At 31.8% G+C, this 25871-nt stretch overlaps 4 protein-coding genes and 1 non-coding gene across 12 annotated transcripts; 2 read left to right on the forward strand and 3 right to left on the reverse strand.

The window, feature by feature from the left end:
- Nucleotides 1-1405: 1405 nt before the first annotated feature.
- LOC111005172 (Peptidyl-tRNA hydrolase II (PTH2) family protein) lies at nucleotides 1406-3077 on the forward strand. Of its 2 annotated transcripts, XM_088127571.1 has the most exons (3): nucleotides 1406-1821; nucleotides 2527-2701; nucleotides 2893-3077. In XM_088127571.1, exons 1-3 carry the CDS (start codon nucleotides 1426-1428, stop codon nucleotides 3075-3077), a joined length of 756 nt encoding a protein of 251 aa, XP_087983697.1. In that variant the 5' UTR covers nucleotides 1406-1425. The 2 variants fall into 2 exon arrangements, with proteins under 2 accessions (XP_087983697.1, XP_022132277.2); XM_022276585.2 differs by lacking the exon at nucleotides 2893-3077 and having other exon boundaries at nucleotides 1408-1821; nucleotides 2527-2844.
- LOC111005173 (methionyl-tRNA synthetase) lies at nucleotides 2964-3610 on the reverse strand. Its single transcript, XM_022276586.2, has one exon. The coding sequence runs from the start codon at nucleotides 3320-3322 to the stop codon at nucleotides 3122-3124; it is 201 nt and encodes a 66-aa protein (XP_022132278.1). The 5' UTR covers nucleotides 3323-3610; the 3' UTR covers nucleotides 2964-3121.
- Nucleotides 3611-5433: 1823 nt separating this feature from the next.
- Nucleotides 5434-9100, reverse strand: LOC111004674 (calmodulin-binding protein-like protein). Its single transcript, XM_022275785.2, has 2 exons — nucleotides 8782-9100; nucleotides 5434-7470 (listed from the first exon to the last, which is right to left on the reverse strand). Exon 2 carries the CDS (start codon nucleotides 7435-7437, stop codon nucleotides 5785-5787), a length of 1653 nt encoding a protein of 550 aa, XP_022131477.1. The 5' UTR covers nucleotides 7438-7470; nucleotides 8782-9100; the 3' UTR covers nucleotides 5434-5784.
- Nucleotides 9101-16044: 6944 nt separating this feature from the next.
- On the reverse strand, nucleotides 16045-16118 carry TRNAF-GAA (transfer RNA phenylalanine (anticodon GAA)). Its single transcript has one exon. It is a non-coding gene; the product is annotated as a tRNA-Phe (tRNA).
- A 4692-nt stretch (nucleotides 16119-20810) lies between these two features.
- LOC111004854 (uncharacterized) lies at nucleotides 20811-25833 on the forward strand. Of its 7 annotated transcripts, XM_088127492.1 has the most exons (7): nucleotides 20814-21083; nucleotides 22545-23201; nucleotides 23274-23782; nucleotides 23890-23940; nucleotides 24281-24379; nucleotides 24614-24790; nucleotides 25477-25833. In XM_088127492.1, exons 2-7 carry the CDS (start codon nucleotides 22607-22609, stop codon nucleotides 25624-25626), a joined length of 1581 nt encoding a protein of 526 aa, XP_087983618.1. In that variant the 5' UTR covers nucleotides 20814-21083; nucleotides 22545-22606; the 3' UTR covers nucleotides 25627-25833. The 7 variants fall into 7 exon arrangements, with proteins under 7 accessions (XP_087983619.1, XP_087983620.1, XP_087983617.1 ...); XM_022276080.2 differs by having other exon boundaries at nucleotides 20813-21083; nucleotides 22545-23782; XM_022276078.2 differs by having other exon boundaries at nucleotides 20941-21083; nucleotides 22580-23782.
- Nucleotides 25834-25871: the final 38 nt, after the last annotated feature.

Here is a 25871-nt window from a genome sequence, read left to right on the forward strand (position 1 = left end):
TGTTTGTTTTTTGGGGGAAAGAGGAATAAATGTAAACTCATGTCTCAAAATAGTTGGGCAATGACTTTGGAGATAATCTTTTGAGTTTTTTTTTTTTTTTTTTTTTTGAGAATATTTCTAAATAGCCATTAGAGATTTTGGTCAAACATAAATGATGTGGCTGGTAGATGATATTATTAAAGAGAAAAAAAAAATCTTTGTGAGGTAAATTAAGGATGTATGACACAAAATAATATACCATTCATTTTTAGAGTTAGTGATTCAAAACGACTTTTAAGAAAATAGAGATGAAATTTTTTTATTGAACTCTCTAGAACCGAGAGATTAGATATGGACAAATTCCAACTACTCTAAAGAAATTAATGAGATCAACTCAACATCGATTAGAATTATTTGTTTCTCATTTTTTGAATATAGACAAATAGAAAGACTTTGACCTATTTGTTATGAATATGTAGAATGTTTATATATTATATTATGTCACAGTAATTGTTCTCCTAGGTGATTACTTATCATCGAAGTGTATACATTTTGCTTAAAAACTAATTACAATTAGAGGGAAAAAAAAAAAAAACTCACTACGAAATTTCAAAGAGAATTATACATGATATATTAACTAAATGGTATTCGTTATTGTAGCTAATGGTAAAGTAATAACATAACTGAATGGAACTATTTAAAAGGAAAAAAAAGAATTCATAAATTAAATAATATGTTTCAAAAACTTGAGAATTAAATAGACAAAAAGGTAGGATATAATTTATCCAATAACAATACCCAAAAAAATAAAAGTTAGAAATATATAATTTTACACAATAAATGATATCTTTTAGTTTTAGAAAATTAAACTATATAGAAAATTAGGGGCAGTCTAGCTTCTTCTACCCTACTACAACACCACTTGATTAATTTATTTCTTTTGGTCTTCTTAATTAATGAGATACAAGTTAAAAAAAATCCAAATATAACTCAATCAATTGCATTAGTAACTTATCTTAGAAATCAAAATTTCAAATTTCAAGAACAAATTATTTAAAAACTTATATTTAAATTATACGTTTAATTTTTTTAATACAACAAATATAAATGCATGAAAATTTGAAGTTATATAAACTACCTTCCTTCCGTAAAAAGTTATCTACCTAACAGTTAACAGTTCATTTAATATTGATGTACAAAGACTAAGTTCTCATATTTATTATTTGGAAAACAATGCCAGCTAAGCTTCATTATTTAATTATATTCAATTAAACAAATCTTATTGTACAATATCATAAAATCCTAAAAAAAAAAAAAAGAAGCTAAAATATGGTGGGCCCAACCTTCAGGCCCAAAAGGCCCATTAGAAATGCTGGACGGACGGCTTCCCTTGAAATCTCAAGGTTCGGTAGCACGGTTTCACATGCCTTTGTGGGTAACGATATCATGACATCTGTAGTTTCAGCATTCTCATTCTCCATCCCCAATTTCTGCAGGCTCTGTTCAAGGATTAGGGCTTCGCCATCTTCTTCACTCCCTCTTCGCTATCGGAACGGAAATTCCAGGTTATTTAGCTCGGTCTCGATGAGTGAATCCGTTGAAAGTAATTCCGTTCCTCCAACGGACGACGGCGGAGCGAAGGCGGAGGAACGAGCCAAGGAGGAGACCGCCGATGTTTTGGTTCAGTACGTGGTGCTCCGGAGAGATCTGATCGACTCGTGGCCGCTCGGAAGCGTCGTAACTCAAGGATGCCATGCTTCAGTCTCCGCCATTTGGTTGAACAAGGACGATTCCCACACTTCTGAGTACTGTAGTCCTGGTAACATCGATTCTATGCACAAGGTAAGTCAAGCTTTTAACTCCATTTTTGTTTTTGATTTTCAAGTAAAGCACCTCGAACAATGTAGTATGGGTTCGTGGCTACTATCTTTGTATGTTGATGTGCCGAATATTTGGTTTCTCGGTGCTCTATTTAGTCGGTCTGACAGTTGAGATATTCTGAGCAATTTGGAAGTTTTATGCTGTGGTCGCTGGTTGATTTATTCAGTGCTGGGAAGTACATTTTATTTGTAGTTTTCGATCTTTCTTCCGTCAGGTGTTTGAACATTTCGGAAGAACAATGGTTGATTGGAAAGCCTATTCTTATTTCTGTTCGCGTTGTTTTCCATGTGAAGAATTATTAAACTGTGTTCTGATTTTCCACCTTAATTCCACAATTGTATCCTTCCAGTATCTACATTATAATCGGAGGTCAAGGAGAGCTCATTTATCTCATATTTCTGCTTGTACATTTTCTTTTAGTTTTATGTGGTCTTCAATCATTTTCATGGTTAAAATGCATTCCTCTTCATTCGCATTTTTGTTAAACGATTGAACTGCCAAACCTCTTGTTTATTGGCAAATTCCTTGCGTATCAGATTAATATCTTGTGCAACTTTGTTGAATTAACTGGCATACTTCCGTTGATCTATTAAGCCATACTGGACTTTTTGATGCCTGAAGGTGGGTTTTAAGAAGCTGATTGTATTTCACTTTTTCCATATGTAGATTACTGTCGAGGTGAAAGGAGAAACCCAGATCGTTAACTTGTCAGAGAAACTCAAAGCAAATTCAATCGCCCATAAACTGTGGATCGAACAACCCGAGAACATTCCAACATGCCTTGCCACAAAGCCCTACCCCAAATCTCTAGTATCAGCATTTTTTAAAAAGCTGAAACTCTGTAAGTGATGAAATCTAGAATTTTTAAGAGTTGATACGTAATTTCCTTTACAAACCCCTCTCTCCCACCCAAAAAGGAAAATAGTGGGAGAGAAGAACGGCTTCTTGAACAATTCGAATTCAAAAGAATTGCTGACTTCTTTATGCCCTTCTTCTAATTCATGCTAAATATGAAAATTCTACGTTATGAAGACTTGCAGAATTACAAACTACTTCTGCAGAGAGATCATGCGACACAATTCATAATCATAAAAGACACAAGGGAGAAGAAAGGTATTTTTGGGCAATCGAGGTACATATCTATTTCTAAGACAGTGTATACTCTGGTAGATTTTACACAAACCCTGATAAAAAAAAATTACAAAAAACGAACATAAAACAGAAAACAAAACTGTAAGAAAGATAATAGAGTTAGATGATTCTACTGGACAACCAATTCTCTGGTGCAGATGCTGCAATATAACTTTCGTTTGGTTTTCCAGTAGAGAGGGAGGAAACAGAAGCTCCACTGGGTTTGAATGTCGGTGGCCTGGACCATGCCTCCACAGAAGGGGCAAGCCCCTGGAGCTGGCTGCCTCGACAGCACCCTCTGGTTCTCGTCGCAAACAAACACCAAACACATCTTCTTTCTCTTCTCTTCTCGCTTTCTTCTGGCTGTGGGATTCTTTTTTTGTTTGTTTGTTTTTGGGGTTTGGATCAAAAGTAGGATGGGAGGGATGGATTTATAGAGAGAGAGAGAAGGAAGTTTCAAGGAACCTGAGTTTGAGATTTTTCTTTGGCCTATGCCTATGGCTTCCGGAGAAGAAACGCGTATCCAGAAGATTCTGACCCACTCTCGAAACAAGGAAAAGAGATGAAAATTGAGAGAGAGGAGAAAGTTTCAATACCTTTCGGCTTCCCAATTTATTCTTCCTTCCCACTTGCTCTGGTAACCTTTGACGGGTACGAGTATTAGGTAGGGGAGACAAAATTTAATAAACCTTGATGACGTGATGTTTCAATTTTACGAAAACATCAACAGTTGATAGTTATTTTTCTAAAAATTAAATTAATTAATAAAACTTTAAATCTTTTTTAAATAGGTTAAAAGTTATTAATATTAAAATTATGCTCATATTAGTGATATTTTTTTGATATTTTTTAGTGTCGGAATGTCAAAATGTTGATAGAAATTTAAATACTCTAAAGAGGGTGGAATGAGATTATAGGGTGGTGAGTGGTTTGGTTCAATATTCGGTTTTTGTGGGTTTTTTTTTTCCTCTCGAATCTGACCTATTGATTTAAGTAAGTCTTTAAAAATTAATGTTGAAATTAATATTTTTTTTGTCAAGAAATCGAACCAACTCTAATTGACCACCCCACGAAACCAGTAAATTTTATTCACATTATAAATTTTAATTTAATTTAAAATCAATTGTTTATTTTTTTATTAAAAACTAAAGGGATCGAATTCTGTAATTATTTTTTTAGAATTAATTTTGGAGGTGTTTTGTAACCAGTATTCCAAAAGTAATACGAGGTTGTGTTTATTTTTAATTTAATGTGTTTGTTAGTTGTTTAATAGCTTTTGTTTTCCTTTTTTTTTTCTTAAAGATAAAATTGTATGTGTGTGTGTATATATATTGTTTTCGTACTCTATTTTTTGAAAACATTATTCTTCTTCTTTTTTATATCTAAAAACATTATTCAATTATTAGTCAGATTTTGACAATGCACATAATGGGTTCTCTTGGGTGTAAATTATAACTTACTAAATATTAGATCATGAAATAAGATGATTGGTATTGTATTGTATTCACCATGAAATTTGAATCGCCTAATGCAGTTTTTGCAGCAAGGGTATTAAATTTTTGTCGACGTTTTCACATGTCTATGGATTTGTTCAACGTCAATACGATGGGTAAATCGATATTTTATAATATTGTAAACGAATTGACAAAATATAAAAAATATCAACAAAATAACACTAATGTGTACCTAATATTTATATTAATAATTTTCAACTTATTCAAAAAGGGTGAGATGTCTATTTTTTAATTTAAATATTGGTTAGAAATTTTAATCTTTATAATCTTTCTAGAAATATCCATTTTACCGATATTACCTATGATGGTGATCAAACCTGGCATGTGATGTTTGGACATAGAATCAAATCTTAGTGAATGAGCAAAGTTAGGTGCTCTTATTTTACAACGGCAGGGACGATTGCAGGTGCTTCCACTGCGGTATTGGTAGAAGAAGTTGATACGAAAATATGAAATGGTGAGTTGAGGTATAGTAGACAATTAATGGATCAATCATGTGGTCTCGCAGAGTTCTCGAACTTGCTGGACGCTCCCTTTCACTTTTTTAACTGTCTCAAATCTCTTCATAATAGAAGGTGAAAGTAGGAAAAGACGAAGAAACCCCTTTTTCTTTCTGTCTCTCAAATTCAACATCAAAATGCTTAAATCCAGCGAAATAAACAACAAACAAATTTAACACCCACAAGGATACCCTTGCTCGGCCATTCGACCAATTAAGATATTGATTTCATAGGTTTCACTTCATGGTTCAATTAAAGATAAAACTTTAAGATTGAATTTACCTAAAAGGTAAAAGGTTAAAAAAAATTACCTTTTATCTTTTATCTTTTAGATAATTGAAATTTCAGATAGTGTTTGAGTTCTGAATTCTTATTGATATTAGCATGTATATGATAATTACAATAGTAGCCTGTGCTGAAACAGCCAGTAAAAATCATACTATCCTCACATTTATACAACCTGCTTCAAATAGTGAAATTAAATACAACAAATTCAACAGATTGAATAGAGAAAAGGAAAAAGAAAAAGAAAAAAAACCAACAAACTGATACAATCTTCTCTCCCAAATTGTGTCATTTTATTATACATTTAAGATAAGAAACTCAGAAATGGATGCATCAATCCCTTTTGAAACCCACCAACCACCAAGAAGCAAAAATAGAAAGAACGAAAACCTCAAACTCTACAAATTTGAGTTAAATTCTCCATAATGGGTTTTTTTTTTTTTTTTTGGTAAATTGATGAATGGAGAGTGTGAAAATGGGAGGCATTTTATGAATCATTTGGATGAAGATTCATAGTCAATGACTGTCTGAAATGCCCCAGCCAATGCTTTTACCTTGTTCTGCCTCTTCTCCAATAGCTTACTTGCTGTCTCCTCTATTACATCATTGTACATTGCCGGAGACTCCTTCCTCCCGCTTCCTTGTCGTTGTTTCGCTCCCATCACTGCCAGCTTCTCGGCCACTGCTTCGCCCTCTTTCTCCGCTGCTGCCACCTTCTCGGTCACTTCAGCCTCTTCCTTGCAATTCTCCCCATCTTCTACTTCTTTCTGATCTAAAACGACGATTCCTTCCTGAGTAGGACTGATCTCGCTTTTCTCTTCATCCTTATCTACCTCTTTTTCTTGTGTTATTATCTCTGGTTTCTCCTCATCTTTGACTTCTTCCTCTCCTACACCTTCCGTTCGTTCTCGATTCGATTCTTCCTGGATTAACAATTTCGCTTCCACCTCTATGGGCGATGGAGTTTCAGTGTCAGCTTTGGAGATCTCTGTGTCTTGTATAGGCTGCTTCTCAGCCTCATGTTTTGCATCAGCTTCTTCTTTATCCAAAACATCCACCTTTTTTTCCACATGATCAGTTCTGATTTCTTTATCTAATTCAGGCATTGGATCAGGAAGATAAGGATCGAGTTCGCACTCGATCTTCTTCAATTCCTCCTCGTTGACACCGAGAACGAAAGAAGGACTATGAACTGCTTGTTCAACGGCAATATTCTTAGCCTTGGGAACTATTTCTGCCAAGGCAGAGCCAGCATTGCTAGATTCTCTCCTCAAGCTTTTCTTTGCAATTGCATTACTACCACTTCTCAAATTCTGAACTGGCTGCTGCGGTTTCCCACCCACCTTGGATGAGGATTTGGAAGATGATGATCTCTCCAAATGGCTAGGCTCAACCTTGGATGAGGATTTGGAAGATGATGATCTCTCCAAATGGCTTGGCTCAACCTTGGATGAGGTTTTGGCAGATGATGATCTCTCCAAATGGCTAGGCTCAACCTTGGATGAGGATTTGGAAGATGATGACCTCTCCAAATGGCTTGGCTCAACCTTGGATGAGGTTTTGGCAGATGATGATCTCTCCAAATAGCTAGGCTCGACCTTGGGTGAGGTTTTGGAAGATGATGATCTCTCCAAGTGGCCAGGCTTTGCAGAGCTGGGAAAGGTGGGGGCGGGTTTGGACCCGAAGGAGGAAGACCGGACGGGAACATGAGTGGCCCTACTCCTCGGTCCAGGTGACCGAAACGGCTTATCCAGACGCGGTGCGGTCGGGGGTGGTTTGTCGAAAGATCTTCTTCTATTCAGGCTCGCCTTGCCCTCTGGTATCGGTGCAGGGGCGACAAACTTCTTGACCGTCTTGAAGCTGCCATGGTCGTGGCGGGAGCTGGCTGTGGACTTGAGATAGTTTGGAACGTGCTTCTCGGAGAGCATCGAGAGCGAAGGAGAAGAAGAAGAGGAGGTTAGTTTGGAAGAAGTTGAGGAAGAAGAAGAAGAAGAAGAAAAAGAAGAAGAATAAGCTAGTTTGTGATCAGTTTGTTGGCTTCTGGGAGATGATTTTGGAGTTCTTTTGGTTGAATAATTAGGAATGGTGAGAGAAGTTGGAGCAGTGATCCTCCTTTCCTTCCCAAAACTTGCTCTACTTGTTGCCATTCAGCTGCTTGGCTTTGAAAATTCTAGCATTACCTGCATTTCAACAAGGATCATGAACAGGGAAAAAAATAATTAAAACAGATAACTCAGATCTTAAATGTTCGATAATCAAAATGAGAAGATAAAAGTTCGTAGACCAAAATCGTACTTGGCTGAGTTTGAGGAGAAAAATACTTTCAAGTGAAAACACTTTTAGTATAATTAGAATTTTCAAAATCACTCTTCAAATGGGAATTATGAAGAGGAAAACAAAAATTTAAAACAAATTACTAGAACGAAATTGCTAGTGTAGGTTTTAAATGTTCGATAACAAAAATGAGAAGATAAAAATTCGTAAATCAAAACCATAGTTAGGGTGAGTTTGAGATAATTTTGAGAAAAATATTTGTTAAGTGGAAATATTCTTGCCCTTTTAAAAGTCATTATGAACTCACTCTTAAAATTAAATATAAATATGATTGAGGTTGCACGATTCATCAACTTTGGTATTGGATTAATTTGCAATTTTCTCTTTTTATAAGGGAAAAACTCAAGAATCTAAACGCTTAATTACATCTCTAACCATAACTCAAAACTGTAAATTAATGATAATATAATTATAAATAAAACAAAATAAAACAACACAATAATTTCATATAGATTACACATCATTTCCAAAGTTCCATTTTGAGGACTCATTAGAATGGAAAAAGAAAAACATATAAATATTTCTTCATCTACATATTCATGAGGGGAAAAAATAGAGGAAGAAAATTGTGGCATAAACTTGTAATTTCTATTGAGTCTGCCACACAGTTTCATATCAACGTTTACAAATCATAAACTCACCCATCGAATACAAATTACACATGATTCTCGAGGTTGATTTGATAACATTCTCGTTTCTAGTTTCTAGTTTCAAATTTTATTAAAAAAAATTAATCATTTGATAACTATTTATGTTTATTATTTCTCATGATTTTAGCAACATTCTCAACCTGGTATATAAATTTTGAAAACAACATAAACAAGTTTCTTGTTTCTTGTTTCCGTTTTCAATTTCTTCCAACATAAATAAAGATCTTATTTTGTCATTCTTGAATCCACAGATGTCAGGATCTATGCAATTCTTTTTTTCAAAAAATAGAAACAAGAAACGAGAATGTTACCAACGGGTCTTTAACAACCGGTTCTTGTGCACAAATCAATACATATATATACTACATAAATCCAAACTTCTCAATCCTATATCAGAGTGTCTAGTGCATCACATTATAATATAGATACTTTACCGTATGAAAGAGTCGCAATCGAGATTTGAGAAAACATTTCAACGGAAAGATCGCAAAGGATCGAGCAACGTACCTTGAGGAAAGAAGGAAGGAAATTAAATCATGGAGTGAAGAAATGGGAGGAAGAAGAAGAAGAATAAAGGGCAAAGAATCAGTTTGAAAGAGAGAAGAAGTTTAAAGAGTTTTGTTGTTGTGTTCTTCTTCTTCTTCTTCCTTTGTTTCTTCGTTTCTTCTTCTCTTTCTTTGTTTCTTCTTCAGTTTTTGTTTGATGGAGGTGCGCCAATTCCTCTCAACTCGATCCTTTTTTTCTTCTTTTTCCTTTTTCTTCTTCTTCTTTTTTTTTCTCTTTTTTTTTTTTTTCTTTTTGTTATGAAGAAAACAGCCCCATATTAAAGCCAACCATTCCAATGGTTGACTTTTTCAAACACAACACCACAGATTTGACCTCGGCCTCTTCTTCATCCTGCTTTTTAGGACAAACAACCCAACTATGCCATACTTCTCCTAATTAACCTCCAAAACTTGGTCGGTTCGGTTCGTTTCTATTCATTGCTACGAACCGAACCAATCAAATTTCTATTAGATCAAACTATGTCAAAACGACTATGGGTTTAAATCTTATCTTAGAGTCTATAAACCCTCTTATTTTTGTTTGGGGTTTTTTTGTCGTTTTTAATAAGAATTTTATATGACATCACGTGAATAATTTTGTTTCTGAGTAAAAATAGATGCACCAAGATTGAGTAGTACTAAAAAAGAGTTTAGAGATTATAATAAAATATTTTAATCTGATTATTGTTTAATTGGTTGAGTCATGTATCTCCAATTAAAAGAATTTCGAATATATTATTTAATTCAAAAAATACATATATTTTACAAAGAATAAAAATTAAAGTAGAATATTTTAAAAGTCAACTAAGTTTCTGAATATAAATACAATATAAAATAAACTTTTAAAAAGTGAAAAATATAAAATTAATTTAAAAATCAATCATATTTGTGCATAATACATCTCAATATAGAATGCAACTAAATGGAAGAGATTGAGTTTAGTCCTTTTTTGGTTTTTAGGTTTAGTCCCTTTTTGGTTAGATTCAACCTTGAGAAACCAACCAAATTTGATCGACTCTCGCTCTTAATGAAGAATTAAGGCACGTAATAGAAATTTATAAAAGTAGCGATTATTTTTCAATTTTGAAAAAATAGCAAAATTTTGAGACGCAATCAAAGAAAGCAAAAGTCCAGTATACCCTCAATGAACACAAAGGCGAAACGATGATATATCTGATCTGATACACCTTATTTGATATATACCACTAATATACTAACGTTGATATACTAACAATATACTTGTATTGCTAACATATATGATATATTTAGTATATATATCTGATTGGATATTTCATTGATATATCAGAAAATTTAGAAGGGTAAAATTGGAATAAATAAAAAATTTCAAATTTCAAATATTTTATCATATTTGCAAAACTCAAAAGTTACCCTAATTAATGATGAATATTGTAGCTAGCCATCACAAATTCCCAAAAATTTAATATATTTGGTGATTCTAAGATATATAGACCTTTTATACAAAATATTGTAAAGTAGACAATTATTCCATTTTGCTTAGAAAAAAAGGACAACTATTTGCACATAACACCCAAAAAAACCATCAATCTTTAACTTCATTACATTAAAATTTTATCATAACCCAAACTATAGGTTTTTATATGTTTTAATTTTTAATTAACGTTACAATAATTTCTTATAAAATGTAAATTATAATAATTAGTATTTTAAAGGTATAATGATGCGGTTGTGACATTGCCATTATATTACTAAATGTATCCTGCCGACTATGGTATTGGTGGAATTTAAAAAAAAAAAAATCAACGACAAGCGATAAATAATTTGTTTTTAAATTTTTATAAATTTTTTTTTTGTTGTTTTACCAATTTGATGAAGACAGGTCCCGTCTTGAAGTTTTCATCAAAGAAAATTAAGGTTATTTAATTTATAATTTGTCTGAAAGAAGTAGACATTTAATTGCCATATATATAAAAAAAAGACATTTAATTAAATTTTCAAAACAAACGATTGGTCCCCCAAGATTCTAGTTATTCATTTATTTTTTTTTTAATAAAATTTGTTTATTTTCTTAGAGCTCATTATGTTTAACATAATAAACTCGAATTTGGACATCTGGACTCACGTTCTATTTTGGTCATTTAATATTTAAAACTTTAATTTTAATCCTCAAATTTTCATTAAATTTCACATTATTTCCATTGATATATATGACAAATAGATGATGAATAGGTTACAATCATATATGGATAAATAAGACATAGCATTAGAGACTAAATGTGAAATTTAATAAAAGTTTGAGGACTAAAATTGAAAATTTAAAAAGTTTAAAAAGAAAAAAAAGCTAAATAGAACATTGGGTTAAATAATCAATTTAGATATAGTATCTATGGTATCAACTTACTTTCCATTCGGTTTTCATATCTTGGGATTAGTTTTAATTTTTAATCGGCACTAACATTTTGAAAGTTTCAATTAATTTGATTGAATTTGCAAATCATCCAATTTTTCCTATTAAACTTGACCAGTTTTATCAAATTTTAGTTATAAATTTTCAATCTTATCAAATTGAACCCTATGTTTTGACAAGTGTGGCATATTACGTCTCATTCAATATTTTTTGTTAATTCACCCATTAATTTAAAAAAATAATAATATAAAAATTTTAAAAAACTGACTAATTTAATGGAACTCAAGTTTTTTTACCAAATGAAGTTTAATTAATGTAAAAAAACAATCACTCAATGTCTTTACAAAAACTTACAAATTTCAACTCAAAAAATCCAACTATAATATATATATATATATATATATATATATATTTCTAATCCTTTCATTTCATTTCGTGTTCTTTCGATCTCTATGCATTTCACTACTCCACCAGAAATTCCTTTGTGCCTCTACCATACTCGAGCTTGGTAGTTTCCATAGACTGTCCAAGATTGAGCCCTAGGTTATATATATATACTTTTTTTAATCCTATCAATTTCATTTCGAATAAATGATTTATAATTCATTAAGAGACACGTGGTAATACTTTTTTTCAATAATTTTTTAAATGAAAATCTATTAAACGGTAAAAATTACAACATTTTTTTAAGCTGGCTATGTTTATCCAAACTTAAATGTATAATTTGATTAAATTAAAAAAAGTTTACAACTTGTCAAATTCTAAGGTTAAAATTCTATCTTCTCTCCGACTTTTTTTTTTCCTTCTAAGTACCGTGCTTAAACCCTTTCTTCTTCTAAGTACCATGCTTAAACCCTTTTTTCTTTTTTTTTTCTTTTTTTTTTTTTAAGGAAATCTCTCCCTCTCTCTTTAAATATAAACCGAATTTTCTCCATATGGCAGTGCCTCCCCTCAATGTTAGTAGCCATCACGTAAGAGAGAGCAAAAAAAATAAATAAATAAATAAAAACATTTTGGATATGAATTGATTGAATCTGAAATTGCTCTCAATATTTTTTTTCTTTCAAATATATTTATAATATATATAAACACACTCTGTTGGATCAAAACTTTCTTTTATAATTTATTATTTCTTTGACCTTTTGCCAACTTGTACCAATTTTCTTCATCTCATTTCGTTTTCATCTGCCTTAAAATAAATAAAATAAAATAAGAAAATATCTTCCAATTTTTCCTTTTCCCATCATTTCAATCTAATCAAAAGAAATTTTGTTTGTTCTTTCTCCTCCACTGCACTTGTTAAAATGATCCTTATCCATTCTGTCCTTGTTTGTAATTTAAAAGATCGGTTGAAAAACACTTTTAGTTGATGTGTTTTTGTTAAAATATTAATTTAGTCTCTAAACTTTAATTTGTAACGATTTAGTCTTTGTACTTTGAAATCGATAAAAATTTAATCTTTGAATTTTAATATATAACAATTTAGTTTTTATCGCGAATTTTTTTTGTTAAATTTCTTGTATGTATAGATTGATAAACTAAAGAGTGACCAAATATGTTTATGAATTAGTAATATTTAATTGTTAAATGATAAAATTTGACACTTAATTTTAATTAAAAAATTTACGATAGGGACTAAATTGCTACAAATTTTAAACTACATGGATTAAATCGTTACAAGTTAAAATCGAGGGACTAAATTGTTACTTTAAGAAAAGTATAGGGACTAAATCGTTACAAACTTAAGTTTATAGACTAAATTCTTACTTAATTAAAGTACAGGGACTATTTTTAACCAAAAAGATTTAAAAATTTAGATTCATCAATGAAAAGATAAATAAAAATCTAAAACATCTGTTACCATCTATAAAATTGATGGTTGAATTTTCCATCCACGCAATTGTTAAATTAAAAAAAAAAGGAATAATAATCCAAACCACCCTCCTTTTTGATATTTTGGTATAGATACCATTTTTAAAATCTTAAAATTATTTTTCAAAAAAAGATTAATATTGGTTATGGTGGATCGTGATAAAAATATTATACATATAATATTTGCTAGTTTGAAAGATTCGAAATTTGGATGTGAACCTTTACGACAAGTCGTTCAGAATTTGCTGGGGTTTGGTTTTGGTTGAGGCTTTACTGAAACGACACGTCATCCGCCATCTTTTTTCTCTTTTTTTTTTTCCCTCTTTTCTTACTACTTATCACTTGTTTGATTTCCACGGATGAATGAATCCGTGTGCCATATTTCCCTCTCATAAATCTCATTTTTCTCCCAAAATTTTATAATTTGTTCTATTTTCCTTTTACCTTTTATACTTTAAAAGTTTAAACTTTTCTATTTTATTTCATGTACAAACTTTGTTTCGATCCTTATTGCTAGATTTATCTTAGAATTTTCTTCTATAGAAAATTTGGTATGGCATTGAGTGGGCATAAATTCTAAGTCATCTTATCGAGTGAAGTATCAAATTTAGAAATAGATGGTCCCGAATTAAAATGCAAACATTTAATAGCAAGAAACTAAAACTGGATTTGTCAATCTCAATACTACTCAGTTGGCTAAGACATATATTTTTCATAAGATTGAATCCTCTCACACGTCGTTGTACTAAAAAAATTAAAAAAAAAAAAGCTAAAATAGTTTTATTGTACCTTTCTCCTGACCCGTTCACGTTCAGTTGGAGAGTCTTACGAGCTATGGCATGTCTCCTTATGCCATTTAACTGCACTTATTTTTAAAGTTCTCGTTCAAGCATGGATGAAAAACTAAGAAAAGAATTCCAACATTAGAAATATTGCAACTAAAATGATGGATCTAAATCAATTATATTTTAAGTTAAATTAAGTCTGGAAAGTTTAATCAAATGTCACAATTTAAAATAATATATTTTTTTGTTTACATAGAAATAAACTAATTTTTCCGTTCACTGTATTAAAGTTAGACATAATTAAAACAAAAAAGTGAAGAAAATGGTTTAAGAACAAAACTTTGAAGTTTAACTAAATGCTAAGAACCAAATTAAGACCTTGAAAATATACGGAAATGAAATTGAAACTTAGTTGAAACCAAAAAATTAAATTGGTAATCTATTTTTTTTTGTATATATATATATATATTAAAATTAAATTGTTAAGCTAATTTAACAATTGCTTAGTTTTTTAAGTTCAAGACAACAATATATATATATATATATATATATATATATATATATATATATGAAAAGACAACATAATACTTAGCAGCGCGGGGAGAACAATGAACATATACAACTTTATTACAATTGCACACTTTAATTTATATCAATATAAGGTATAAATCGATATTTTTATACTATTATAAAATATCAACAAAATATGAAAACATTAACTAATAGACTTAACATTAATATTAATCATTTTTAAATGATGAATGCTTGTTTGTTAATTTAAATATATTTTTATAAATTTTTTATTTTTATAATATTTTCAGAAATATCTATCAACATTTATATCTTATCGATATTTTTAATCATATTTTCATGAAATTGAGACTTCAAAATTTTCATAGACCTTGACGCTTAACACAATTTATTCAAAATGTTTTATAGATTTTTCTATTATCATAAATAAAATTTATTCAAATGAAAACATTCTTTTAAAAACCAATAAAACTCACAACCCGTGAATTAACAAGTAATTTTATAAATTAATTGTTTGAAGATATCAGCAAATCTAAATTTAAATTGTAGTCCTACTTGAATTGTAGTCTTGGAAAAACCAGTTTTATAGATTGAAAAAAAAAGAAGACAAATAAAATAAAACGAAATTAACTAACTTGTTGAACATCATCCTAAAAAATTAACCAACTAATCTTTAAAAAGTAAACTCTTAATATTTAATCTTCTGTTTTTTTTATCAGAGATAGGTGATTTAACCACTTGAGCTATGCTCGATTTGGTTTTAATCTTCTGTTACATGAATAGGTTTCCTTGCACATTAAAAATCTCGTAGAAAGTACCCTTATAGTTACGGATAAAATAAAATAAATTCATTAAAAAAATAATTTAACAATATAAACTCTATATAGTATAATAGTATAATATATTTATAGAAATTTCTCTATATTATATATTATATGGTGAACTTTATACCATGTTAGTATATTGCAACTCAAAAAATAAAATTCAAACAATACATCAAGGTGAAAAAGATGCCAATATTTGAATTAATGTGACACCTTCTATAAGAGAAAGTTTGATGTAGAGATTTTTTTCCAATTTGTTGATTAATTATTTGATATTTTGTATTAATTGGTTTAGGTTTCAATCTTATCCTTTCCATTTTTTTTTTCCTATTTTTTTAGACAGTTTGATTAAGATACGCCACTTGAGATAAAGTTTCCAAAACCATAAGACTCTCACACAAGTCATGTCAAGTCCAAATCCAATATATTTTAACTTTAGGTTTAAATAGCGATTTTGGTCTATCTGATCTTGTCTCTGTATTTTTAAAACATTCGTTTTAATTTTTATATTTTAGTTTATTTTAATTGGTGTACTTTCAAAATATCGAAATCTCTGTACTTTTTTAAAAAATGACCAATTTTTGTTCTTATTTGCAAAATTTTAACAAAAAATGTATGTCCAATGAAAACCTTTTAATACAATTTATGGCTACATTTCAAAAAATTATGTGAATGAAGTGTTCCTCGCCAAAAAGCCGTCTCGTGCAGGAGCGAAGCTGCTTTACCGAGTTTACGAGGTGAAGGAGCGCTCACATTGTTTTTTGCTTCCTCTTTCATTTTCATTTCCAAATCCGGCTCGCTCCCGGCTACGTGTCCTTTGGACCCTTTGCTTAGAAGTGGATTCGAACCACTGACACAAGGATTTTCAGTCCTTTGCTCTAACCAGCTGAGCTACCTGAACCACTTTCCTAAAGTCTGTTTTCTTCAAAGAATACGCCCTACCTTACCACTTGACTAGTAAGGGAAAATCCCTTTACTCAAATAAATAGTTAGGGCTTTGTGCTAAAATTGTATCAAAATAGTGAGATAAAAATGATAAATGAGCTAAAATAAACACTTTTTAAAAGATAACCAAAATGAGCTTTTTGTAAATATAGAGACTAAAATGAATAAAATTTAAATGTATAGAGACCAAAACTGACGTTTTGAAAGTACAAAGACTAAAATGAATCAAAAGTCGAAGTATAAATACCAAAATAGTGTTTCAATTGTTTTTTTTTTTTTGTAATATTACAATTTAAACAAGTAGGTGTGAATTTTTTTTTAGTATTAATAAGTGGGAGTGGAGAATTTTGAATTCATGACCTTTTGATCAGAGACATGTGACAATCATTGCCAAGTTAAGTTCATCTTGACGTAAGTGATAATTATTTAGAAATGTCATATCAGACCCAATACATGGTTATTTAATTAAAACATATGTTCTCATATTGGTCTCACATATAATTTTTACACATGTTTAATGGGCAAGGATGAAAGATGATGAATTTTTATACAAAATTTAAGAATCAAAATGTAACATTTTTTAAAGTACAAGATGAAGATGTGCGTCAAATTTAAAGAATAAAATACTATTTAAACCCATCTTTAATTCTTTAATGGCAACTTATTTTATGTTGAAATAAAGAAGAATATATATGGGTGGGTCAAATTTATATTAAATTAAAACATTAATTGTAGAAAAGAAAAATAGAGAAGATGACAGCTCAAAGATGAAGATTTAAGTAGACCACAATTAGCAAAGTGGGAAACAACTTTGGCCATCTTAATAATAATTCATTACCACTTTCCAGCCAAACAGAGATCACAATTAATCAAAAATTTCCTCTCATTCTTCCTCTTCTCATCTTATTATTATGTATACTTATTAATCATGCTACCAAGCTTGTTCTATGTCCCACATATTCCTTTCACCTAACTTCAAGCCCTTATTCTCTCTCTTTGGAATTTCTCTCAAAAAATAGGTCCTTCTCTCCCTAAAATGGAATACCGTGAAGAACGAACCACTTTAATTATATTATTATCACGGTGGTATGATATTGTTGCTTTAGACTTAATTAGCAAACAAGGTAATTTTGCTTGAATACATTCTACCCTAGGTGTTATCTTATTCATATAGTTAGATCTTCGAACCAATAGAGAAGATGTATCTTTGTTGATGCGCGATTCTAGCTTGCGTGACATGATGTGGGGTTAGTTGGAAACCTGCAAATAGAACTTTATATTGGTGTAGTGCTCGACCACATACTCTTCTGAAACTTAAGTTAGTGGTTAGTTCGAACTAGGGGCAAGCTGATCAACTTAATTGAATGGAAGAGATTGCGTACTTTTGAGAAATTAGGACTCCGCCTCTTATAAGGAGAGCATGGGAAGTGGCACCTTGTTGTGATGGTATCCATACCATCATTTAGCAAATATTCTTTCAACGATCAGAAGATCTTCTACTCGCATAATTGAAATTTCGGTCGACTATCAACAGATTTCTATAGGTCAGTATTTTTCCCAAGTCAGACCCGAGCACACGTCGATCCTTCCTCTTCGTCCTCAACGTGTTCGAGCTAAGACCAAAACACACGTGTCCCAACAAGGAAAGGTCACATGTTTGAACTTAATTTTACCCTCAAAAATTTTTTTTCTTATTTATATTAAACTAGAGCACATGCTCCGTGTGAATCAAATGTGACACTATATTTGTAACACTAACATATATCATCACTTTTTCCTATCAAAACAGAGTATTTCTCTTTTTATAAACTGAGTGCAGATTGGTTTAGTGAAAAAATGTTGCTCTCTAATTTTTTCCATGGTTACAATTTAAAGGGAAAAATAGAGGAGAAAAAAAAATTAAATATGAATTTATTAAATATATATATATACACACACACACACTAAAGAATGGGGTATCTCTATCTTGAGATGAGGCTGTCTCTAGAAATGGAACTTTAATTATATGATGTGGATTGTTCATGTTGTATACACATCTAATGATGCTTGAATAATTTTATTATATTATAAGCATATGGTTGGTAAATTATGGTACACGCGTTAGGCATGTGAAATTACACCAAATTTTGACAAACATACATCAACTTCCATTCAACATTTATGGCTTTACAAGGTTTCGTGTATATACACCTCCTGTGTATGGTATTTATTAATCAATCTTTTGTTTACGTATAATAATTTTAAATTAGTTCAAACACCATATATTTATGATTTACCATAACCAACTTTAATAACAATCATACCAAAAAAAAAAAGTTGGTATTATTGTAGGTATCATTGAAATGTAAAGTGAGAAATTAGAAATGTAATTCTAATTTTTTTAGAAACATAAACGTTTGACAACCGTTGTTGTTTTTCGTATTTTAAAAAAATGTTTCTATATTAAAATTTTAAAAACAGCAAAATCAAGTTCTTATTTCCGCAGGTTCAATTTCATTTTTTCCCAAAACATAGATTAAAACATTATTTTATCACTTGTTACTTATAAAATACATAATAAATATAATATAAAATTTTAAATATTTAATTTAAAAATTTAATTCTCATATGAAATTATATTTAATTTAAAATTTTAGAGAATCAGAAATAAGAAATTATTACTTTTTTTTCCAACAAAAAATAAAAATGTAAGAAACAATTACTAAACACAATTATATTTTTTAATTAAAAAAAGAAACGAGAAATAAGAAAGAGAAATGTTAATAAACGAACCTAAAAAATTAGGGTCTCATTCGATAATTAATAACAATACCTTTTAACTTTAAAAAAAAACTTAAAAATATTCTCAAAAGAAAAATTTTACAACAAATCAAACAAACTTACTATATAATTTGGAATGGCTATCCCACTTTTGATACCTGATGCCCACCACATTAATTTCATAATTATATAAATACACTGCATGGTAGAGTAAGTTAAAGTCGGTATCTATTTCGATAACGGCTAAGTCGAGTCATCCCAACTAAAAATTATGTCAATATTTAACTACTTAATTATAACGTGTCTCTCATTTTATCACAGATAACGACCCAACACTTCCAAAACGATAATCTTGAACCTTCATCGCATCCTTCTCACAGAAAAACCAATGACAATTATTATTAATCAAAGAATGGTTCCAAATGTTTTGTAATCATCCCAACATTTTGTTAAAGAGACAAGGAATTGTACATACTTTCCTTTTTATTTCTTTCCATCCTTTTTTTTTTCAGCCTCTAATTTAGATGTCAATAACATCAATGCCTTTCTTTCACTCTCTTTTCTCTCAAACACATATATCTGCTTCGATTATATAAGTTCAAATAAATAAGAGAAATAAAAGATAAAAGATAATTAAAAAGTTATAAAAAGGAAGAAATAATATAATAAGGATATTTTTCATCCTATTTTCTCTAAATCAAATTATGTATTTGGAGTGAAAGAAAATTATTCAACGTGCTAATATATATTTTTTCTAATGATTAAAATTTTGTGTTACATGCAATTAACCACATGTAAAATTTTCATTTTACTTTTTAGTTACGAAAGCTATCCACTTAATTTTATTTTAGACATTCCTTAAAAGACAGAGAAAATATTCCATTTTGAAAATTTCAAAGTCACATATAAATTTACCAATGACCATATTTTTCAAAGAAATGGCGACCAAAACGTCCCTCCTAGGTTAGTTGAGTTGACATTGAGATTAGAGTGAAGATTAAGTAGTAATATTATATTAGGAAAAAAATTCCTCTTTAATATAGATTTATTTTCTCATATTACAAATTAGAGAAAACATTGTTAATGCTTGATTTGGATATGGACTCTGACGTCGAAGGCTCTAAACACCTACACACAAGAGATTTATTTGCACACAATATGATGTTAAACCCAACGTACTCAGATGGCTAAAAAGTTAAGTTGAGAGTAGCCAAAAGTAGAGTTGTGAAGAATGCACCTCGTACCTCAAGACTGCCTTTTATTTATAGAGAAAATCTATTCGCACGTGGACGAGCAGAATTAGGTCTAGTCGAATGGTCTGATCATAGTCGAATCGGGTGATTCAACCAGACGACTCAACTTTGATCTCATTTCAAGTGAAGTAATTTCACTGATAACAAGAAATCCAAATACATTTAAACAAAACACTAATATCAAACTACTCAAATTAAGTTGAAATCGAAATCAAGTAATTGATATTAAAATAAAATGTTGGGATTATCGAAATAACTTTGTAGAAGGGGAATAAACAAGAGAAAATATATATTTTTTAATTAAAAAAAACCCTGAAAAGGAAAGGAAAGGAAATTAAAAAAAAAAACCCCTAAGAATAAAATAAAGAAGGGGATTAGATAAGAGGCTAAAAGCCACCCAAAAAGTTTCAAAAAAAAAAAAAAAGAAAAAGAAATCAGTGGAAGGAAAATTTGAGGGTAGGCGGGTCAGCTGGTGAGGTGGGGCAGAGCTTCTCTGTTCCTTCCAGTCCACAAAAATGGAGCCTCTTTGAAGATGACGTGCAGTCATCCACAGCCATTGATCGTTGACTCTCAATCCAACGGCCCATATTTCACCGAATCCCTTATTTTTTATTTTTATTGCTATTTGGACGGCACCACTATAGAGTTTTTCGGTACGCCCCCGTTTTCTCTCTCTCTTCTCCTCTTTTTCCGTTTCCCTTTTTTCGAAAGAATTATACTTGATATTGGGATTGCAAATCGACAAGCTCTCGTCCTCGGATCATTCATACACGTTTTTGCCCCTTCCCCCCCTTTTTCATCTCAATCTCTCTCTGAAATCAAAGCCTTTCCTCGCTCGCTTTCTCAATATACTTCTAAGCTTCCACTTCTTCTCTCTTTGATCGTTCTTAGCAACACGGGGAAACGAGGTAGATGATGTTATGTTTCGTTCTTGTATTGCTTCTTTTGCCCTTTTGAATTCTGGGGTTTGTTTGTAACTTCGATTGATTTCTGGGATTACGTTCGATTGATGTGAATTTGATTCTCTGTTTTCGTCTACTTAATTCTGATCTTGTATAATCAATCAATATTGGATTGGCAGTCACTCTGCTATTTTTCCCCCTTTGTTCGTTGCTTTTTCAAGAAAAATTTCGTGGGGTGTAAAATAAAGCTAAAAGCTATTGTTGGTTTTCCCTTTTTTGGGATGGTTTTTTCCGGTTATTGAACTTTTTAGGCCTTAAATCACGGAGCTATTTTGTTTTATAAATATGGAGTGAGCCTTTTGTGAAGAACAATGAAGAATGGCTTTCTCCTGGAAAAAAAAAAATGATAGACTTCACTTTTTGTGGGGATGGATTTCGACCATCTGACACATAGATTCCTTTACCTTTTTCACTTGTTTTGATTTTCCTTTTTTTATTTTGACTTAACCAAATTCTTATGGTTTTTGTTCCTTTATTTGGATTATGCTGATCAACTTCTTATTTAAATAGGCCGTAATCATAATTATTTAAATTGGAAGTGGAAATTATTTATTTGTGTTTATACCCAAACAAGTGCTTCTCTGTGTTATGGACCATCTTTCTAATTATGTTGCTTCTTCCATCATTATATAAGATTGGTCTGTTTCACTGCCATGGATGCATTTGTTATAGACTTTAGTTCTTCAGGAGAGAAACATAGTGGGATAATATCTTTATATCTGAGAGTTAGGTGATGAATGAGACTCGAGATTCGCCAGACTGATTTACTTTCTAGGATGGTTTTGGTTATATTTTAAAGATGATAAGATTATTTTAGTGTTACCCAATCCCGTCATAGTTGCAGCTTTGATTTCTGGCCAGGCTCAAAACAATGAAGAGCTAAGCAGTATTTTGGTATGAGAAACAATACCTATTAGATGCTTATTTTTGTTTTGAGTTTAGTACTCGTTAATTTAGAAATAGACTTTGATTTTTTCCGTCAAAGTTATTAAATATGGCCTTCCCGGATTGATCTGATGCTGCTATCGGATAACTCTGCAGCTTTAGCCTTGTGGGTTTATAATTTAAAGTTATTAAATATTTGCAATTTAAATGCTGCATGATTCTGGTGCTTATTTTCAGCTAGCTGGTTGGTATATTTATATTATATTAAACCATGAACTAGGACTAGAATTAATTGATATCCTTTTCTGGAATTACTATTTTGGATTTCCATTATTCATGTTGTGGATAATGAGTATATTGATCTTCATCTCTGATTTTGCCTCAGCCTGTGAGTTTCAATAAATTATTATTTATCATATTTAAATTAGATGCTACTATTTGAAAATTGGGCTGTGGCCTCCACTGGTTTGTACAAACTACATCCACTTTGTTTCCCGAGTTGACTGCATGACTTTGTAAAAGGTTTCAAATTCTCACTCAGGAGCTGGTTGTTGCAGAGTCGAAGTGTCTACAATTTATCATACATGGAAGAATATCCTAGTAAAAGAGCTGCTGATGGATACGTATCCAGAAGGGGACCCGGTGCGATTTTGAGAGATACTGCAAATAACAGAGACCAAGATGGTAAATATTGTAGCCGAATTGGTTGCAGTGGCAGACTAAACTCCCCAAAGGGCACTCGGAGTAGTTATTCAGAGAAACTTAAATCTCCATTGCAGTCTTTTCGAACCAATTCAAGTGGCAAAGAAGTTGTCGGAAGTTCCTCTAGGACTTACTATGCTGTTCGCGGTTCCAAGAAATCTGTAGCTGAAACTCGGAGAAAACTGTCCACCCAGTTAGAAACAGACTCTTCAGAAACTAGTAGCACCCAGGATGAGCCAGAGATTTCACAAGTTGTCCCGTCAAATGAAAGGATACGAACAGGGCTTCATGTCGGTTTTAAAAGTTCCGACTCTGCAGATGACACAATGGAACCAGGAAGCTCCAACGCTGCATCTAACACTAGAGGGCGAAGGGATTTCAATCGGAGATCTGGAACGCGTAGTAAGGATACTGCAGCAGGTTCTTCTGTGGTGACGGGGCCTAAAAGTTCTCGCCAGACGTCACGTGGTGGTGCAGGTAGGCATACCTTGAGAAATTTCAGATGTAATTCAATATCTGATGTCATCTCATCAGGTTGTTCTTCATCAGATCCAAATCTTAGTAAACGGAAGGATACAGCCAAAAAAAGGAATTCTGAAGCAGAAAGTAGCTCTACGGGAGGAAAGAAGATGAATGGATCATCCTCAGAAAGAAGGATTACGAGCTCTGGTTATGGCGTTTCAATATCTGATTCAAGAGGAGCCAAAAATGGAACTTCTCCCAGGGAAAATGGCATTGCAGGTCGATCTAGGGCATCAATCAACGGGATGTCAAGAGCAAGATCGCATGGCAACAGACCCGACAGAAACAGTACATCGTTGCAAGAGTCACGGTCCATGATCTCTCAGGTGCCTCATGTTCATCAACCCGACAGCTCAATAGATAGTAATGCGCATGAAGTCTCTACAGATTTGATTTCAGATCACCCAATTTCTTACAGACGATCAGATAGCATCAATGAGAATATACTTGGTAATAGACCTGCTAGTCCTGCAGAAATTGGATTGGCACGCACTTTAGCAACTCGAGATAGCTTTCGACACTATGGTATTGCAGAGGTACATTTCCATATCATAATTCCATCTATTTTGTGAAGATAAATCGAAAGAACACTTCATTTTCTCAGTCTAGTTAATTTTAAAAAATTTGCATCTGCTTTTTTAAGGTATTGTTGGCTCTTGAAAGGATTGAACATGAAGAAGAGCTAACTTATGAGGTAGGTAGTTCCTTGGTTTTATCTTTATTAATCTAGGGTTAATTTACAAATTTAGTCCTTGAGCTTCGTGAGTTGTCCTTTTATTTTAACAGGTTCTTGAACCTTTTCAATTGTGCTTAACAGGATTTTGAATTTTGAATTTCGTATCAAATAGGCCTAAAATGAAAGTTGAGGGACCTATTAGACACAATATTTAAAGTTTAGAGACTTCTTAGCACCTTTTAAAATTTATTTAGAAACCTATTAGAAACAACTTGAAATTTCAAGGACCAAACTTTGTGATTTAACCATAAGTTATTAAGTCACTACATGTTGAGCTAACATTTAATTTGCCCTGCAGCAAGTAATTCTTTTAGAGACCAACCTTTTCCTTAGTGGCTTAAACTTCTATGATCAGCATAGAGACATGAGGCTGGATATTGATAACATGTCATATGAGGTTTGATATCTTCTTTGGAAATACTGTGCTCCCTTTATATCTAATATATCCAAATGTACATCCTCTGTCCTGCCTTTTTGATGTTATTGTGGACCATTTCTTTTGTTACCCAAACAATTCATTCAATTGTCCTTGGGGGAGTTGCATTTTAGCATCGACTATTACACTCCTCCCCATATGCTGTGTCGGTTGTTCTCGTATTTTTACTTATCTACTATGTTGTGCTTATGACAGGAATTACTAGCTCTAGAAGAGAGAATGGGAAGCGTGAGTACAGCGGTTACCGAGGAAGCATTGTCACAGTGCTTGAATAGAAGCACATATCAGTCTAGACATGCAGAGAATACATCTGCAGGCAGTAGCGAGGGCAGCAGCGAGTACGAGGATGGCGTCAAATGTTGTATATGCCAGGTCTGTTTATACCAGCTGTTTGTTCTGAACCTCTGGTTATACTATAAAGTTAGAATCCAAAAGGGTAAAACAGCCACTAATCAGCCATTATTTATTATAAGCTTAGTTTTGAGAATGGACTTGATGAGGCTGCTAAAAGACCTGAACTCAAGGAACTGATTTGTTATCCTGTTGTATTATAGGTTACCATAGTGTCAGGATTTGCATGCATTTACCAACATCTCTGGCTATTAGTTACCAGACATCTTCGATTTAATTGAATTTTGGTCGTAATATCTTTCTGGGACCTAAATGTATACTCGTTTTCTTTTCAGTCCGTGAACTTTTGAACATCACTTTTGGTAAAACTTTACTCGTTTTTCGTCTTTCTACATGTCAATTTTAATCCTTCAGCTTTCATCAAACTCTAGTTTTGGTCGTTACCATAAAAACTTTTTTGAGTTTACCACATTACACAATTTATTATCTATGTATTAAATCAAGGTATCACTTTTATGGGAAAGATTAGAGACGTAGTTTAAGAGAAGATGAAGGAATAGGAACCAAAATAGAAAATGACAAAAAATTCAAGTACTATAACCATATTTAAACTACCTGAGTTTCTTGATCATTCAAATATTCGATCTGAGATCCGCACCTCAATCAGTTTAAGTAACAAGGGGTTTGACTTTTTTTCCTTGTTGCAGGAAGAATACTCGAATGGAGATGAAGTCGGGACGCTGCAGTGTGAGCATACTTACCATGAAGGGTGCATACAACAGTGGCTGCGGCTGAAGAACTGGTGCCCCATTTGCAAAGCATCTGTGGAGGAACCTGCTTCAGCTTTGCCTTCATAATTCGTTTGATTGTGTCCAGAAAAATGAAAAAAGAAAAAAAAAAAAAAGGAAAATGGAGGAGGATCAATCTTCTCCCCCCACCCAAGATTTATTGTACATAGCAAATTCTGTTCTATTAAAACCCTACTTAATAAGCACAGGCCAGCCATTGGCTTTAAAATCAGAAACTCAGTCTTATCTGTGAATGAAATCCTCTCATCTTGTACACCTTTTTCTTTTATATTCTCAGTACTTTCATTTGCTGA

Source organism: Momordica charantia (genome assembly GCF_013281855.1).
Source record: "Momordica charantia cultivar OHB3-1 chromosome 8 unlocalized genomic scaffold, Mcharantia_2.0 BLBB01000008.1, whole genome shotgun sequence".
Lineage (NCBI taxonomy): Eukaryota > Viridiplantae > Streptophyta > Magnoliopsida > Cucurbitales > Cucurbitaceae > Momordica > Momordica charantia.

Excerpts from the sequence above, each read along its gene's own strand:
- LOC111005173 (XM_022276586.2), bottom strand. The coding sequence starts at position 3,322 with ATGTGTTTGGTGTTTGTTTGCGACGAGAACCAGAGGGTGCTGTCGAGG.
- LOC111004674 (XM_022275785.2), bottom strand. The coding sequence starts at position 7,437 with ATGGCAACAAGTAGAGCAAGTTTTGGGAAGGAAAGGAGGATCACTGCT.
- LOC111004854 (XM_022276080.2), top strand. The coding sequence starts at position 22,607 with ATGGAAGAATATCCTAGTAAAAGAGCTGCTGATGGATACGTATCCAGA. Across the intron at positions 23,783-23,889 it reads GACACTATGGTATTGCAGAG|GTATTGTTGGCTCTTGAAAG; the intron begins GTACATTTCCAT and ends TGCTTTTTTAAG. Across the intron at positions 24,380-24,613 it reads TTGATAACATGTCATATGAG|GAATTACTAGCTCTAGAAGA; the intron begins GTTTGATATCTT and ends TGCTTATGACAG.
- LOC111005172 (XM_088127571.1), top strand. The coding sequence starts at position 1,426 with ATGACATCTGTAGTTTCAGCATTCTCATTCTCCATCCCCAATTTCTGC. Across the intron at positions 1,822-2,526 it reads ACATCGATTCTATGCACAAG|ATTACTGTCGAGGTGAAAGG; the intron begins GTAAGTCAAGCT and ends TTCCATATGTAG. Across the intron at positions 2,702-2,892 it reads TTTTAAAAAGCTGAAACTCT|ACTTGCAGAATTACAAACTA; the intron begins GTAAGTGATGAA and ends TACGTTATGAAG.